General features: G+C 37.3%; 1 protein-coding gene across 2 annotated transcripts in view; it reads left to right on the top strand.

Moving 5' to 3' along the window:
* Positions 1 to 17,991, top strand: part of NAMPT (nicotinamide phosphoribosyltransferase) — a 29,907-nt gene extending 11,916 nt beyond the window's left edge. The window contains exons 3-12 of one of the 2 annotated variants that reach the window (XM_069801831.1): positions 1,044 to 1,147; positions 3,685 to 3,813; positions 4,294 to 4,452; positions 4,805 to 4,941; positions 6,962 to 7,187; positions 8,375 to 8,494; positions 10,948 to 10,965; positions 13,712 to 13,852; positions 14,003 to 14,137; positions 15,898 to 17,991. In XM_069801831.1, the coding sequence (XP_069657932.1) occupies positions 1,044 to 1,147; positions 3,685 to 3,813; positions 4,294 to 4,452; positions 4,805 to 4,941; positions 6,962 to 7,187; positions 8,375 to 8,494; positions 10,948 to 10,965; positions 13,712 to 13,852; positions 14,003 to 14,137; positions 15,898 to 16,011 (1,283 nt within the window). In that variant the 3' untranslated portion in view covers positions 16,012 to 17,991. The remainder of the gene's footprint in view (positions 1 to 1,043; positions 1,148 to 3,684; positions 3,814 to 4,293; positions 4,453 to 4,804; positions 4,942 to 6,961; positions 7,188 to 8,374; positions 8,495 to 10,947; positions 10,966 to 13,711; positions 13,853 to 14,002; positions 14,138 to 15,897) is intronic. The other variant, XM_069801832.1, reaches the window with a different exon arrangement.
* The last annotated feature ends 400 nt before the right edge of the window (positions 17,992 to 18,391 follow it).

Genomic DNA, 18,391 nt, shown 5'->3' with positions numbered 1-18,391 from the left:
TATCCCAGCTTCAGTGGGCTAAATTGAAATGAATGGAGATAGAGCAAGACTGCATAGAATCACAAGAAGATAGAAGATTAGAGGGAAAACACATTTCGCATTTTGAACATAAATGTTAGCCTGTATTTGCTGGTTTAAATACTGTGTAAACTAATAATGTTTTTAATTTTCCTTAAATTTTGGTTGCCATTCAGCTTAGATCATTGAATATGGCAGCTACATGTGAAAGTGTTTTCAGTATTGACAACTTTAAGAGTAACATCTGAAAATTCCTTGGTGCATGTTTAAGATTTTGCTTGCTTTTTTGCATTATGTGCAAATATCACCTGTTCTGACCTGAATGCAAGTTGTCTTCTGCCAAGCTTTAGAAGGAAAGTTTTAGTCATATGGCTTATATATCTTTGTCTTGATCCACAATTCATAAATGTCTGCCAATTCTGCCAAAGATTGGAATTCCACTATAATCAAACACTTGATAATCTTGTTTCTTTTCTCTTTAGCCATCTGAGGATTGTTCTCTAATGTTTCCAGTAGATGACTGGTCCTACAGCAGTAGCAATGCTTATTCAAATAATGTGGTTAGTCTGTCAGTTCCTATCACAAGGTGGTCAATCAAAGACTGGTTGTAAGGCCTCTCCACAGGGATTCTCCCTGGAGCAGCATAGCTTAACCCTTGTACTAGTCTGGTTATGTCTTGTTGCATGTGCCAACTTGCACAGTCGTCACGTTCCTCTGTGAAAAGCACTGCTACTAAAACTCATGATGGGTTTTTGACTGCCATAAAAGAGTAATAATCGCAAATTGTTCCTGAGTCACCTGCAAACCACAAGTGTATTTTATTGTTGGTTTCTTGGGCATCCTAATCTATATAATAAATGAAAGTAAAATTTGGTTTTAACATAGCTAGAGTACTGCATTTGACAGGTTCTCCATGTCTTTGTTGGAGGCAAAGTGACTTCTGTGTCTGAACTTTTTTGTTGTTTATTTTATATATTGACGAGTGTTGTAAGTTTCTAAGCTTTCATCTGTTTCTGAAACCACAGGTAAAGTGGTGACCAAAGAGAAAATCAGGGAAGCCAAAGAAGTATATAGAGAGCATTTTCAAGATGATGTCTTCAACGAAAAGGGATGGAACTATATTCTGGAGGTAAAAATTTATGAGACAATGAAGGATTTATGAATCATCTGTAGAATAAATACAGCAGTCTCTCCTTTTAACCATGTGTCATGGTTTATCCCCAGCCAGCAACTAAGCACCACACAGCTGCTCACTCACTCTACTCGCACCCAGTGGGATGGGGGAGAGAATCAGATGGGAAAAGGTAAAACTTGTGGATTGAGATAAGAACAGTTTAGTAGAACAGAAAGGAAGAAAATAATAAGGATAATAATAATAAAATGACAATAATAAAAGAGTTGGAATATACAAAACAAGTGATGCACAACGCAATTGCTCGCCGCTTGCCGACCGATGCCCAGTTAGCCCCCAAGCAGCTATCTGCCCCTCCCGGCCAACTACCCCCAGTTTATATACTGGGCATGATGTCACATGGTATGGAATATCCCTTTGGCCAGTTGGGGTCAGCTGCCCTGGCTGTGTCCCCTCCCAACTGCTTGTGCCCCTCCAGCCTTCTTGCTGGCTGGGCATCAGAAGCTGAAAAATCCTCTACTTAGTCTAAACACTACTTAACACACTGATGTTTTTAGTTGTTGCTATCAACATTATTCTCCTACTAAATCCAAAACATAACACTATACCAGCTACTAGAAAGAAAATTAACTCTATCCCAGCTGAAACCAGGACACCATGATAGTAAAGACTGGATAAATTTAGCTTTTTATGTTCAGTGTACAGGGAGTAGCAGCTGTCAAAGAATAATCATATAATTGCAGTTCCTTAGAGAAAAAGTGATTTTCATCCTTTCAGATGCCAAATACGGCTTTGCAGGTAATAAGGATTTATGGCTGCCGTCAGCCAGCTATGTAAGTGGGGGCTCGTTGGCAAGTTTCCGTATGTAATATAGTGCTTAGTGGTTGCCTGCATCATTTACATTGCTTTCTGTAACTAATCATAACCATTTTTATTCTAATGCAGAAACCGTTACAACTTCCTGTGTGTGTGAATAGTTCCAGAAAATACATGTTTTGTTCCATTGTTTCCTAAATTTTTCAGAGCTACTTACATTGAACTTTATTATGAAATACAAGGCTTGAGCGCTTCTGACACACAAATACTTCCAAATTAAGTCCTTCCACAATTATCCTCTTCCCCTTTTGTTTAAAAAGGTGTCAGTCTTCAAGTAATTGCAAGCATCTCTTCTTAGTAAAAGCAGCAGATTCAGACTAATAACATTCATCAGAGCTGTTCTAATCTCTGCAGATTAATTAAAAGCTAAGTTTCATTGTGGGCTCTAGTGAATGGATATTTTTGGTGCTTGAAAACACAATTTGTAGTTCTTTGCATTTAATTTTCCCTGGATACCCTGACTGTATTTTATGGTGGCATCTGTCTGTGAATATGTCTGGATGTCATCTTGCAGCCAGGGTGGACCATAAGGTGTGCAAGAAGAAAGTAAATTTCAACTAAATCTTGCAAATGACAACAAGGTAAATAAACCCACTGTTTTCTAAGAGGGAGTTATGGAGAGGTCTGTAGAGGACTTGCATCCATTTCAAATAACTACAGATATGAATTCAATCCATATTTGTGTTTAAGCTACATTATACATTGTGAACTGCTCTCATCTGTATTTAAAGTAATCTTGATCCCTCTTTGGCTAAACTGAACTAATACACTTTCAATGCTGCATGTCTCTCCACACTGAGTTTTAATGTGGTTTAACTAATTCTGTTCAATTTTGGTTTAGTCAAAAGAAGCCTTCCTGCATCCCCCCCCCCTCTGAATTAATGCAATTTTTGTTGCCTTTAAGAATATCTCATGAGAAGCTTTCTGTCAAAAAACAGTAATATACAAAACATTTTAAGTATTATCAGTTTAGCTTGCAGAGCTCTGTCAGAAAGTTGTAATTACTCTTTTAGAGTTGCTGTTTGCAACTTGCTCTTTTTCAAAAGGCATATTTCACACAATTTTTAGTCCTTCAGGGATGAAAGACTGAATTTGACAAAAGAATGACACTTTAAGATTAGATTTCATGTTTAGTGAATAATTGAGATGATAAAATATTATTTAAAATACATATTAAATGGATCCTGCTGTAATAAATTAACAAAGCACAGATCTATACTAAACAAAACTAGGGATTTTTTTTTAAGGCCTAGATAATAGCTAAACTTTTTTTAGCTTACTTCATGTGAAAGCACTGAAGAAAACTGAGTAGCAAATATTTCTTGTTCTGTGAGTAGAACTTACAGAATATTTAAGCCTTCCTGACTCAATTTGCACAAGGAATACAACTGATAACCATCGTTTGGTTTGATAAGGAGACTATTTTTTAGGTTACAGGATTTTCCTCCTTTTTTGATAAATGCAGATTTTTTTTATTTATTTGGGCTGGTGGGTGGGTGTACCAACAAACCAAGTTATTTTTAGAGTTGAAAGAAATTAAGAAGAAAAAAGCTTTATCAGTAAACTCATAGACTTAATTTTATCCATTGCAGTAAAATAAAGGAGAGGTAGGTCCTAATCTTTCCTGTCGTCTAACAATATTACTGTTTCTTACACAGAAATACGATGGCCATCTTCCTATAGAAATAAAGGCTGTTCCTGAGGGCTCTGTAATTCCCAGAGGAAATGTTCTTTTCACAGTAGAAAACACAGATCCGGAGTGCTACTGGCTCACAAATTGGATTGAGGTCAGTTTTGGAAAGTTAACGTGTTTTTTCTAAGTAAATATTAATGCACTTAAAGGCTGAATCCCATATTGCTTTAAGGGGAATCTCTGGCAGCTTTCATTTTCTGCTTTAAGTAAGCCTGGTTTCTTTTTTTAGTGCTCTCACACAGACCTTTTCCCACTGCCTGGCAAGAGATTGTGATAATTTTACAGGAAATTCACAACAGTACTTTTATCCACAAGGAAAAGAGGTTGGGGGGAATCATGTGTCTGTAGCTTGGGAGTGAAAACTCCTGAGGTAGTCAATACCTGGCCTACCTTATAAAGGTATTGTAAAGGCTAATTACTTTAGCCCTAAAGCAAACTGCTGGAGGCATCAGGACTTTCTGAATGGGTGATGAAAATAAATAGACCTTTTTATGCCTGATTGATTAAATGCCAAGTGGGGATTTTTAAGTCCTAAGCAAATGTAAACCTAATAATGTGATGGGTTTTGTTCTAGACTATTCTTGTGCAGTCATGGTATCCAATCACAGTGGCTACAAACTCTAGAGAGCAGAAAAAGATTTTGGCCAAATATTTGCTAGAGACTTCTGGCAGCTTAGAAGGACTGGAGTATAAACTGCATGACTTTGGCTACAGAGGAGTTTCTTCACAAGAGGTAATGCTACTTGTCTAATGATTTGAGAAGTCTAATTGTTCTTAACTATAAAGCATGTATCTGTTAACAATTGTGTCCCAGTTCAGCAGTGAAATTGTGAATGCATAGAGCACTGTGTTTGGACTTACTGTGGAGGGGGGAGATCTGGGGTGGGTATGTGTCTGAACTGTTAGCACTAGTCCAGGAGAGGTTTTTTCTGTATGGAAGCTGTCTTTCCTGTGTAAATGCATGCAGAGGGTATTGGTGAAACAGGAACCAAGTCAGAGTTTTGCTGTTACAAACTAGTGCTAGGTGGTGACTGGATTTAGGCTTCTATATTTGGCGTGGCAACTGGAAGTTGTATCTTTTTCAGACTGCAGGAATAGGAGCTTCAGCTCATTTGGTGAACTTCAAAGGAACAGACACTGTAGCAGGAATTGCATTAATTAAAAAGTACTATGGTACAAAAGATCCAGTTCCAGGATATTCTGTTCCAGCTGCTGAACACAGGTAAGATATTGGGCTATTAAAGCCTTTTTAAATATAGTTTAACAAAATGTAGTTTTTTCTTACCTATCTTTTGTATCCAGGAATATTAAGCTGTTTCACTTATACAGTATTAGCCATGACTGATCCAGCTGTTGAGGCTGAAGTTCAGTACTGATGCCTCCGTATGTTCTAGGGGCACAACAGTGGCATGGTTGTTCTTAACTATAAATGTGTTTTAAATGTTTTTAACTATAACCTTCTTATCAGTATCTAAGTAAATTTGGATGATTCTTTTTAGAATGGACCTGAAAGCTTGCAGGTTAAAGTAGATATTGAGGATTCACATTATGAACTTTAAATTTTGTTTTAAAGATAAAATCTTAAAATGGAAGCCATGTAAGTTGCAATTCTGGACTCTCTCAGAACATGTTCTTCCTCCAGAAGAGGCAGTTGCTCTAAAGCTTCCCATCAGTATAACTAATTCACCCAATGGTAAATCCTTGGTCTCTCACTAAGAATTGTGAATGAGTTTTTTGAGAGTAAGGAACTGATCTCAAACAGACGCTCTCATTTTTTATATCCAAATCCTGTACAAGGTTAGGAGTGAATGCAAATCCTTGGATTTCACTTGCATGTCTGCATACTGAAATGAGCAGAATATAAAGGAAGGGATGGTTGGTTATTTTCTTATCTAGTGCTTTTAAATAGTGAATATTTTCACTTAGGATTGCAAGACAGATAATAGAAAGGCTTACATGAATAGTCCTCGTAGGCTGATCATAGTGATCATCTTTAAAGGAACACTGCTTCATATAACTTTCTGGACCATTGCTGTAGTGCTGTTCTAGAACTCCTGCTTTATCAGTAGACAAAGTTTGTCTAAAACATCTTAGTTTAGCTTAATACCACAGTTAAATCCAAAAATGATGGCCCAAACAAGTATAAAACTCATTGTAATGGAAGCAAACACACAGAGTCAGAGAACAAGCATCTTTTGCAGAGCGTATTGAAGTAGTGGGATGAAAGCAGACAGCTTAAACTGCCCTAGTTCAAGTTCTCATTGCCAAATACAGACTGCAGTCACCCCTTCCAAGTTAATACATGAAAAGCGTTTTGTGCAGGAGACCCAAATCTTTCCAGAATTGTTCTACTGTTCCACAACCTGCGATGCGAGGTTGTGTTGTGAGTGTGGTGCTTGCCTCTGGCACTCCACCAGGGTTGTTCCTCGGACTGCCCCACTTCTCTGAAACAAATTTTGTTTTTTATCTTCACTACTGTGATCTGGGGCTTGTCTACACAGTACTTAATGCTAGCATTTTACGGTAAAAATTCAATGCCCACTAGCTCTTACTGCACACCTGTGCTTTGCATGAGAGCGTTATTTGGTGTTCACACGCAAGTTACTGAAGTAGTTATGTCAGCTGGTCTGTGACAGCTACATACAGAACAGCTACTGCAGATCAATTGACATTCAGTAACTTATTACCTCTCTCAGCAACTCTGTTTTATGTGCTTGGCTGTACCCTTGTACCAAGGGTAATGCCCTGAGGTTCCTCTAGAAGAATGTTTGTATAAGTGAGCATAATGGTTTTCTATCACTGTTAACAAAGAAAATAGATGTGTTTTCTTCTAAGATTTTTCTAACATAAGCTGCTAGTTCTCTACTTCCCATTTTGTAGTCTGAAGCTGCCAGAGCAGATGTTCTGTTCTTGGATCTGTAGTTCCCTAACTGTCTGATTTTCAGATTTAAGGGAGAAACTCTCTCACAAATGTTTAAAAAAAAAATAATTCACATTTACATGTGAAAGAAGTTTGAGTGAAGTGTTTGTCTGAGTTGCCAAAGATAAATCCAGGGTGCTGTTTATCTAGTATATGGTATATTTACTATCCATGCAACACAATGCTGATAAACACATAGTTTATGCTGTCTTGTAATCATATTGCCTATCATTATCTTGAACTGTTGCTGGTAGGAAATATAGAATGTGTGATTTAACATATAAATGCTGTTCTAATATGGATTTTTCAATTGACTTTACAGTACAATAACAGCTTGGGGGAAAGATCATGAAAAAGATGCTTTTGAACACATAGTCACACAGTTTTCTTCAGTGCCTGTATCTGTGGTTAGTGACAGCTACGACATTTACAATGCTTGTGAAAAAATATGGGGTGATGACTTAAGGCATATAATTGAAGCCCGAAGTCCAGAGGCACCACTTATTATTAGACCAGATTCTGGGAATCCCCTTGACACTGTTTTAAAGGTAATCCTTTCTTCAAGTCATTCGTATACAAGGTTGGGAAGGGCAATTGTTTGTCTTGTAATAACCAGCTAACAAACATAGGAAACGTAATGCTCTATCTTGGTATGCATGGTATGTAGTTGATGCTGGATAATTTGGACCTATGAAAAATGTAAACATTTATCTCATCTCAGTATAGATACGGAAACTCTTTTGCAGTCTGAATAGTTTAATCTTTTTCATCAAACCTGTTCTTGAAGCTTTTACAACAGTTACCAGTTTTGCTGGTCTAATAATGATGGAATAATTCTATAAAGAGAAACTTTCATCACTTAATAACAAATAAAATAGGAAACAACTTGAGTGTTAATAAATGCCAGGCCAATAAGACTTCTTACCACCAAGTTTAGGTATGTTGATGTCCTGTATTAATGTAATTCACTGTTTTATGCTGCATGTTTAGCATTATTCTGCCTTTTGTAAGACATGCATTTAAGTCAGTGGCACACGACCTCCAAGTTGAAAAACGCGTCTTGCCTTGTAGCTCTTTACAGAGCATAATGATTGTTGCAGTTCTATAATAAAAGCTGTTGATACCTCTGAATTTGAGTAGCTGTCAGTACTGTTTTAATAAGGAAGTAGGGCAGACTTTAGTTATGTTGGTGCTCTATCAAATTAGATCCATACAGTTTTAACACTTTTTTTTTTTTCCTTTGGGACAAGTGACATATCACAAATAGGAACTTTGAATAACCTTTATCAGAGCTGATAAGAAGAACTCCTAACTGAAGTGTTTCATTTTAATTATTGATGGCTTACAAAATTGTAGAAAACTGAAAGCCTCATCCACCATCTTAAGGGAGGTCAAAAGAAAAGCAAAATCTTCAGTTGCACATTTAATAGCAAAAACTTGCAGCAACCAAAGAAAGAAGGGAAGGAAACATGGTTCTGATTAGCTTTTGGGTACAAGTTCATAAAGGCCAAATGGTCTGTGACTGCTTTAATCTAATGGCTTCCACCACAACGGCTGGCATGCTTTTTGTTTGTGTGCCTATGTGGATAGATTTAGACCAGGATATGTGGGTATATTTATGGATTTTTCTTTTTTTTTGAGAGAGAGACCATGACTCAAATGTGGAAATTGTTTCTTTATTGGAATGGCAGGTTTTTATTTTTATTTTGAACTGTCTCCCTTCTCTTTTCAATAGGTCTTGGAGATCTTGGGGAAGAAGTTCCCCATTACAGAGAACTCAAAAGGCTACAAATTGCTGCCACCATATCTCAGAGTTATTCAAGGGGATGGCGTGGATATCAACACATTGCAAGAGGTAGGAGATCCTGTTCATGTGTCAGGATGACAGTGGCAATGTTGATATTTAATCTGGACTCTGTTATGACTTGTCAGATATTGCAGCAGAGACTGCTGACCCCACCCTGCCCTTCATTCCAGACACTGGCAGCGATATCCTAATGCGTAAAACAAATTCATTAAAACTCCACAGGGAATTATTAAGATGCATAAAAAAACTAAAAGGCACTTCCTAATCCCTCTGTTGTAACCCTTCTCCTCCCACTGTCTCTCCTTTTGTTTGCTTTCATCCTGCTTGTCAAGTCTAATTCAGATCAATGTCTGCCAGTGTTTGGTCCTTCCGTTGATATCTAAGGCACACTGCTTGATTGCTATGCTATATCAATAGTAGTAATTAACTGGTTTGGCTCATTAGTTATGTACCATCTGAAGTATGCTTGCACTCAAATATTGAAGGTGTAGTTCTGAAGGAGACTTTAAAAACAAGGGTGAGAGAAGTGAGTTCATTTATTTGGCAATTAGTGGAATAAGGATTGTTGAAAGCCCTGAAAATATGTATAACAGATTAGACTGTAGTCTGAGTCAAAAGTGCAATTTCATCAAAACAAAAATTGGTTATTTAGTAGATGCTGTGTGCTTGAAACTAGTTACAAATTCACCACTATTGATTAGATGGAGATACTAAACAATATAATGTGTTTACAAAGGTACAGGCTGCAGTAACTACAGATGATGAGGGGCATGTAAAAGGAGGAGGACTTGACTTTATCAGGTTTGTCCTGGATCATTAATCTTCAGCTGTATTCAAGCTCAGAAACAGAAATAAGTTGGATAAATTTAATTTAAATTTTGCTTCTCAAAATTAGGAGTAAGAGAGACATCAGGCTTGTTTTTTAGTTAGTCTGAAACTATCTGCATATCTAATGTGGGCACATAATGTGAACCTCAAAGGCAGAACTCAAATTTGTCACACGGATCCTTAGAGAGCAGTTAACATTGAGATTTTTACCTGATATGCCAACTGTAGTGCAGTCACGCACTACAGTTTTGTTCCTCATCCAATAGCCTTTAAAGCAAATTTTATTTTACTTCATCTTTTTTTGTCCCATGTGGCTTTTTGAGAATATACAACTGTGCTAATGTGCTTAACAGAACACAAGCATGAGAGGTTAATAGCCGGAAAGAAAGTCTTATCATTAAATACTAAGGGAAGAGGCTCTCTTTTTTTTTTTTTTTTTTTTTTAATAAACCTGCTTGTTCTCGACAACCGTTTGACAGGACTGATGCCTGTGTTAGGCAAAGTATGTTGTGGTTGAGATTTTCATGGGTCATGATGGGAAAGAAATTGGACTATGAATTCTTTCTTGTAAGGAACTCAAAGGTTCCTTTCTGAAAGTTATACTGGACAAAATTCAAGGATGCTCATAGCATCAACAGTAATCAAAATATTAAAACTAGTATTTAAAATCTTTACATTAGAGGAAGAAATGCACTGCTTTCTAAGTTCTAAATAGAGCAGGAAAATAATTTCAGCAGCTAATGGGAGAGGCTAAGAGGCAGAAGGAGCAAGTCTTTGTTCAGATGATCTGCCTGTTTACATATTTTCCTCATCAGACTGTAACTAATGATGAGGAACAGTCTACCTGTAATACACAGTAGAAGAGAGCTGAAGATCCAGTTCCACAAGACATACAGAGCAGACCTAACTGCTGCCTGCTGGCCGCCTTCTCATCTCACTCTGTAAGCTTGCTGCGCACCTCGTGTCAGCTTTGGTCATTGAACCGTGCTGGTCATTAAAGTAATTTAGCCCGCACATGTAGCAGCAAACTAACTTAGCAAAAGTGATCAAATTTGTGGTTTAGTGAATTACACTGGCCCCAAAAAGGGGCCAGTACTCACGAGCACAGTACAGGAGAGAAAATAAACTGTTGTTTTCAGCTGGAAGAAGCAGGCAGGAGGGAAAGAGACACTTCTGATTTGACAGCAGCAAGTTATGTTGGAGCAAAAAGACCATGATCTTGCAGCCTAATTTTAGTCATGTTTAAATTTCATGGATCTCTTTATCCTCTTATGTCAGCAAAACCAAGGTTACCATGCTGACTTTTGGAAGACTGGGTAATAGCTTGCCATTAAAAAAAAACAAAAACAACCCCCCCCCCCACAACCCTGAAGGTATAATTCATCCTTTTCAAAAAGGAGCTTACATGAACAAATATAAATGTATTATTGTGACCATCTTTTTTTCCCCCTCTCATAGCCTATGCAAGTCATTATTCTAATTACTCCATATCAGTCTTAGATTCCTGGCATGATTTATTGTTATGGATCAGATGGAAGGTAATGGGTACCATAGGAAAATATAGAATGAGTAATGACCAATCAGTCTTATTTAACTATCCAAACTAGCTGAAACAACAATATAGAAAAGAACTCAGAATATAAACTGGATTTTAAAATTCTTTGTTTTAATAGGGGATGCTGGTAGAACAGGTAAGGAACCTTTTCTGACTTTCTTCTAGCATTTTCACTTTTTAAAATCATTCCAATCTGCTAACTCCACAATATACTACACTTTCAAAGGATTTTCTTTGAACATTCAATTTCCAGATGTCTTTTAAATTTTTATTCAAAGAAAATCCTCTAATCTGGAGTCACAGTTGATGCATTAATCATGCTCATAATGGTCAGAGGAAGCTGGTCAGAACCTTGACACCTGAACTGTTCTCCCTGCGTAGGTTTGAAAGTGTGAGAAAAGAAATTCTTCTGTATTGCTTTCCTTTGGGGGGAGGCTTAGTCATTTCAGATCTCACCCTTTTCTTCTTCCCTGTTACTGCTGCTGCTGGCCATCTCTTCCCCATGCCTAAGGATGGGCCTCTGCTGTACGTCACTGGTACAGTCAGAGCTGTCTTTCAGCTTAGTCTCGATGTCCCTTTCCTTCCACCCCTCACTAGCCGAAGATTAGTCAGAGTAAGGAAATTCCTTGGGAGAGAGTGGAAAGGTGGAAGCCAGTTCTTCACCCAAGGTAAGTGAGGAGTTGTGCCTGTGGCACAACGTGAGCAAACTGTCTGTAAATGAGAGCAGGAACACCAGCTGAGAGAGGGTTCACCTTTCTTCTCACCCAGGCAAGAAGGTTAAGCGGCCATGGCCCAGCTATACTATACTTGTACTAGCATCTGTTAACCTACAAGGATCAGTGAACGTGAAGTCTGAGCATCGTGTGCCTTGGTAGGTTGTTGTTCATACCAGGTATTTTGTGCTACATCTTGTGGGCATGTTCAAGGGAGTTCAGTGTCAGACCTGATCTATAAAACTGGATAAGGAAAGGAGTAGAATACCTTAGCTCAGGCTTGGTCAGCACCTGGACAGAACTTGATTAGAGTCTCGGTGGAGTTTACCTATACTTGCCTTTTCAAAAGACAGCATAGATAAGCAGAGTCCATATCCAGGCCCAGTCAAGTCTGGTTTCTTATGGTACTATTAAGCCTTGTGCTTAAGGAAAGGGTATACCAAATCCCTTTTCTTACCCTTCCTTTGTCTTCAGTTACTTCTGAGTTGCTTAAGGGAGAATTTAATTAATTTTAATCTTTTATCCTCCCTGAGTACCCATTTTAACTGCTTCCAGGAGAACCTAATCACTTGAAAATACAGATTCCTTTTGTGCATGGTCACTGTCTGAAAGGATATGATGACCACTGCTAAAACTTGCAGGATTGTCACCTATTGAGGGGGTATTTGTTCAGGATACAAAGCTTCCAAAGGGTTCCCTTAAGTGAAAGTCATGGTGGTAGGGCCTGAGATTCTTTTTGCTTGGCTTCTTGGATGAGGCTGAGTAAGCTGGTACCATTAAAATGATGGAAACTCACTGATGAGATCTCTGCTGGGGAAGTCTCTGCTAAAAATGTAGTGGGAAGGTGTTGAGAGCATGCCCTCAAAAAGTTATGGCTCTGCAGTCTACCCCTCCTGTTGGCTGGCCTCTTGTCAGGCATTCCGACTGAGAGTATCTGTGAAGAGACAGTCTGCATGTGACTAAATGGATAAAAAAAAATACTAGTATGCTCTTTTGTTTACACTGGCTACCCGTTTGCCACTGTCTGAAGTTGGAATTATCTCTTTTTCTTTTTCTTTTTTTTTCCCTAATGAATGAAACTTTAATTTTGCCTTAGCTGTCCCTTAAAAAAAATGGCTTGACAACAGTAACTCCTGAAACAGTCTTGTTCAGTGTTACTTTGGCATTTCTTTTTGATGCAGGGGGCTGAGACTGCACAAAAGATTGCCAGATTTCGATTATGTTGATTTTTTAAACTCTGCACTGTTCCCCATAGATTATGTCCTTACATTCTGCTTCTCACTTTCCCTTTCTCTGGATGGACGGGATTTTGCCATTTCACCCACTCTGAAGTTTTCTCGCGCACTTTTGTTAGTAAAATGATTAGGGTGTAGGAGTTCAAACACTCTCTTATTGGGGCTATTACTATCATTTCAGGCTGTCATAAGGGTAACGGGTCAGGGAAACAAATCTCAGCCATTTATGAGCATGACTAAACTAGCACGCATTACTCCAGGCTAGAGGATGTCATGTTTGTCTGGATAGAATGAGGGTGGGGGGAAATGATATGGTAAGTTTTAACTTGACTGATGATAGCAGTGCAGTTCACATTGATCTGTACTTGCCTGAGAAGGTGGCAAAGCAAACTTTTTGAACAGCTTTATGTGTTTCCATTACCCATCTTTGAAATTGCTAACCTAATCCTAGTCAATGTGATTTTCAGGAGAACTGCTCTGTTGAAGTCATTGGTCAAAGTGGGTAATAACTTTCTGGAGTTGATGAGCAAGATGACTGCTTTGTTTCAGGATATAAGCTATGCTCTGAGGTCTTCCCATAATTCTGAGAAAATGGAAGGCTCTACAATATTCCCATGAAATCTTCTATTTTCTTTAGAGCTCTGATTGTCTGGGCATTGCATTACTGTGCTGCCCTAGTTTGGGAAGTATATATGCTGGCATGATAATAGTTTTACAGCAAAAGCTTTCTGTAATTATGCCATGCTACAATCACAAATAAAAATGCAAACAATGTGCCAAGTATTGACAGAATTGTTATGTACATCTCCTGGAAACTGAATGTTAGTTGGTTTAATTGTCTGTAAAAGCATCTTGTTTAAGTAGAATAATATTTTTATGGAAAAACAGCATGGCCTAAAAGTATGCTCCATCATAATTTTCTTTTTCTTATTAGATTGTGGAGGGAATGAAGAAGAATAAATGGAGTATTGAGAATATTGCCTTTGGATCTGGTGGAGCTTTGTTGCAGAAACTAACCAGAGATCTCTTAAACTGTTCCTTCAAGTGTAGTTACGTGGTGACCAACGGTCTCGGGGTATGTCTTGGTACAACTTCTAACATTAAGTTTTCAATGCAGGCCTCCCCACTTGAAAACCTGTTTGACATTTCCTGTTCCACCATCTGCATTAGGTACACAAGCCCCACAAAGCCCATTCCTTTTTAAAAAATATTCTTTTCATTTTAGGTAAATGTCTTCAAGGATCCAGTTGCTGATCCAAACAAAAGGTCAAAGAAAGGACGGCTGTCGTTGCATAGGACACCTGCTGGAGATTATGTGACACTTGAAGAAGGCAAGGGAGATCTTGAAGAGTATGGACAGGTATGAATTCCAAAATGTATTACATCATTCTTGGTGCAAAAATAGACCAAGAAAAAGCAGGTTATAACTTAATTTCAGAATTTATTTTTGATTTACTTTTGTTTTTCAACTCCCATCTTATTACCTCAGAATTGTCCCCAGTGCCAAATTCGGTAACAGCAGAATGTTAGAATGCCAGTAGAATGCTCAGGCTTTACAATTAGGGATCTTTCTCTTTTGTTTGTCTCCAGAAACAAGAGAACATTGCTGCTTTTTCCCAAAACTAATGTGTCAGTGTTGCAGAATATATGCTAGCCAAGTAGTTTTGTGTGGGCTATATTGCACAATTTGAGTAGTGACCTAAGTTGGAGGTGGGAGAGGGACAGATGTAACTAAATTTGTTTCTACTTCCCCACTGAGATTTTTAAATAGTTCCTTCAGGTGTTAATGCTCTGTACGTGGAATAGTTGCCCAATTTTCAAAGAGGTAACTATAAAACAGGAATTCAGTTTCCCTGTTAATTCTTACGATTGTAAAATGAAAAGCTATTTCAGTAAAATAAGCACAAACTTTATGCCAATCTCAGACTTTCAGTGTAATACTTCTTAGGTTCTCAGTGTGCAAGCAATTAAATGTTTAACTGCATGTTGAGTCTCTTCCTGAATTAAGAGAACTGAAAATAAGTTATCAAATTACACTTCAGCCTTTAAAAGCTGGAAGTTTCTTGAGTTTTCTGGTATACAGAAGCACATTTCTGTGCTACTAGGCAGCGGGCTACTACTAGGCATACTGTTTTATGCAACAGTAAGCATAAAACTGAGATCTGAGATAACTCAGTCTGTTTTCTGTCTTGAAGTATGTACACTGTAGATAATGTGCTCTGGATGCAAAGATCTAAGAAAAAAGACTTTGCGAGTTATATATACACATCTGCATGTATATATGTTTGTGATGAACATTCAGGTATGTATATATATATGTAGAGAGGGAGGGACCTAATGGTGAGAAATCTCTTCAAAACAAATCACAAGACTTCAGCTCTGAAATTAGGTGATATACAGTTCCTTTGTTTTTGACAGGTGAAATAATTAATTAAAAAATTTTCTGTCCTGGGATATTAGAGAGGGTTATTTGTGTGGTACAGATTCTGGGGCTTCCTGGAAAATGACAGGGAAATGTACTCTTTTGTGGGTCCATTTCCCTAAAGCCATAGGTCCTTGCAATAGGTCAAGCAGAGCAACCGGTCAACATTGCTTTTGTGCTAACTTTTCTGTACAAAGCTGTGCTTATTGCTCTTTGTGTGTTCTTTGCAAGCACTTCGTGATACATTGCTTTAAAAAATATATGTACAAAGGGTACTGTGAAGAAAGATTTTTAAAATTTTTTAATTTTTTTTTTTCCCACAGTTCCTCTAGAGGAAATAAAGATTTCATTTAAACGTCTGTAATTGAATTGTATTTAATTGGTTGAGTGTCACCTTTCTTACTAGCTGCTCTAGCAAGGTATATTTAGCATGTGTGTATTTGGCTTTGGCCAGATGTGGACAGATAAGGACCACTCAGTACAAAGCTTCTGTCTGTGCACAGGATGGCCTAAATCCTTTCTTCTGTCTAACCATTAGTGAAAGGTGTCAGAGGAAGCTGTAAAAATTTAGTATCTTGACAGTCTAAAGCTTTAGTCTTACCAGGCTTGATTTGGGTGCTTGCTTTTGAGTTTGTGTAACCTATGTTGTTTGTTCATTTGCCAAATCACTCTTGCTAAAACAGTGGTATTTCTTGCAGGATCTCCTTCATACAGTATTTAAGAATGGAAAGGTAACGAAGTCATATTCATTTGATGAAGTAAGACAAAATGCCAGGCTGAAGAACAGTGAACTAGAAATGGCGTCTCACTAAGTTTCATTCCATGTCTGTGTATGTGTGTGTGTAACAAGTATGTACTGCATAGCTACTGGGTTTATTGTACAGATTTGTGTGTTTGTGTTTTATGACATTGTAGCCAAATTATTTGTTGGTTTATGGACATACTGCCCTATCTTTTGCCAGTCTTTAGAAAAGATGAAATCAGGAAATGGTACTTACATTGTAAAACATATTTAATGCTAAAGTGTGCTTTTTAGGGCCCTTTGCCAGTAGTGATTCAATCTGGTATTGATCTTTTCACAAATGAGACAGAGCTGAGAAACTTTTTTATATATAACAGAATATCACAAAATGGATTTACATAAAATTATCATGATTGCTTTATGTTTATATTTAACTTGTATTTTTGTACAAACAAGATTGTGTAAAATATATTTAAAGTTTCAATAATTAAGTCTTTCCAACTTTTCATGATTTTTATGAGCACAGACTTTGAAGAAAATATTTGGGGGGGGAATCCATTGCCTTTTGTCCATTAATCAGCAAATAAAACATGGCCTTAAAGTTTATTGTGACATTGTACCATTTGATGACTAAATCAGGACTCGTATCTACTTAAGAACCCATAGAATTGCTGACCTCACTGTTTCTTGTAGTTGTCTGTATTAGTAAATCTGCATTGAAGAAAATGACTGTTCTTACTAGAAGGTTTAGGTACTACAGACCTTGCTGGCACGGTAAGGTATGTAAATGAAATGCCAAATTTGAAAGGATTCTCTACTGCAACTTAACTTGCCAAGTCTATCCCACTTGGCATATGCACCTCAATATTTTAAGAGTAAAGTTTTTAAGAGATCTCCTCTTCCACTATAGAATATATGTGTAAAATACTGAAATATGGAAGCGGTGTATTTTAAAGTAATTACACTTCTGGGTTTATTTTTCATATACTGTAAGTGACATGACTTTAAAGCAAAATACTGGACTGGGTAGTGCACTTTTTTACTTTTTTGTATTTTTTTCATTGATTTGCCTTTTGTCAGACTGGATGTTAAATTGTAAAAATGTTTAACTATTTTTGTTAACAACTTTAATAAAACTTTATGCTAGCCAAACTCCTACATGAATGGCAGACCTGTTTCCCCTTCTCGCCCTGTCTCATTGAGGTGAGGAGGGGCTTTTATTTTGCAGAGGGTAACTATAAAACAATATGTTTGAGAGATACTTTTGAACTGTCTGCACTTGATTGTATTTGCTCTCTGCATATGCTTGATTTGGATATCTGCTGGAAAACAAAACTGTTGAGGATTTTATTTGAGAAGCTATGTAGTAACCTCTGAAATGTTTGATAGTACTGTAGGATGGCTCTCACTAGAAAAGTACCTCCCTTACTTAAAAACAACAGCAAAAGCAAAAGGCTCCTGTGTTATGCTGGTGATCAACTATCCGCCAATGGCTTAATATACTGATGTAATTAACGCTTCTAATTAGTAAATGATGTTACAGAAAATTGTTAGGGGTACTTTAAAATAATTTAAGCCTACAAAATTTTATAAACCGTTCTTTTAGAGGAAGACTGAAAAGCCATACTTCATTGTTCTTATTCTCTCACCAAAAAGGGCCACATCAAAGCACCCATAATATTTCCAGGGTTTGTGGTTAAGATGTTTATGCCCAGTCTCAATAGTTCTTGTTAATAAAAACTTGTTTTCCACTTGTAGTGTATGTAATTATACATTTAAGTGATGTATTGTTTCAAAAATAGTGCTTTAGTAAGACTCTAAATGCTGACCTTTCACACTGAGGAACTGCCTTCCCTTTGCTATTAATGATATTGTTTGTATTTGGCCAGGAAAGATTTTAAATCTGGACCTAGGATCAGTAGCAGGTAAATAGTACAGAGCCTATTTCACTCCTCCACATGTGTACTAGGGAATTTTATGATGTATGGTTTAAAAAACAATAAAGTAAATGCTGCTTTCATTCTGTACCAATAAAAAATTTTGATAACTATTGACTATCCATAACTGATATTTTTGTACTTGAGAACTGAGGATATACTGTGGAAGCACTGTTTTCTTGTGTACCATGAAACACATTAGTAATTGTTCAGTATTGTCTAAAACTTTTAGCTTATTAGTTGGAGACTTAAAGCAAATTGTCTACTTGTGCATGTCACTTTCAGAAGGTTGTCACATCACTCATTTTATTAAATGTTAATATCTTTAAAAGAAAAAGAAAAACACCTGGTGCTATTCAGACCTGAATACATGTCTCTGTGTTTGGTGGTTTGACATTCTGGGCATCAAGGGGTTGACAGAAATTACTGCAGTGCTTGAACCATACAATATCCTAATTCTTCCACATGAAAACAAACAGCATGTTCAAGTTTGCTTTAAATTACTAGATTTGT

The sequence above is a fragment of the Haliaeetus albicilla genome, chromosome 14 (genome assembly GCF_947461875.1).
Source record: "Haliaeetus albicilla chromosome 14, bHalAlb1.1, whole genome shotgun sequence".
Classification (NCBI taxonomy): domain Eukaryota; kingdom Metazoa; phylum Chordata; class Aves; order Accipitriformes; family Accipitridae; genus Haliaeetus; species Haliaeetus albicilla.
This window is presented reverse-complemented; position numbering and strand designations above follow the sequence as displayed.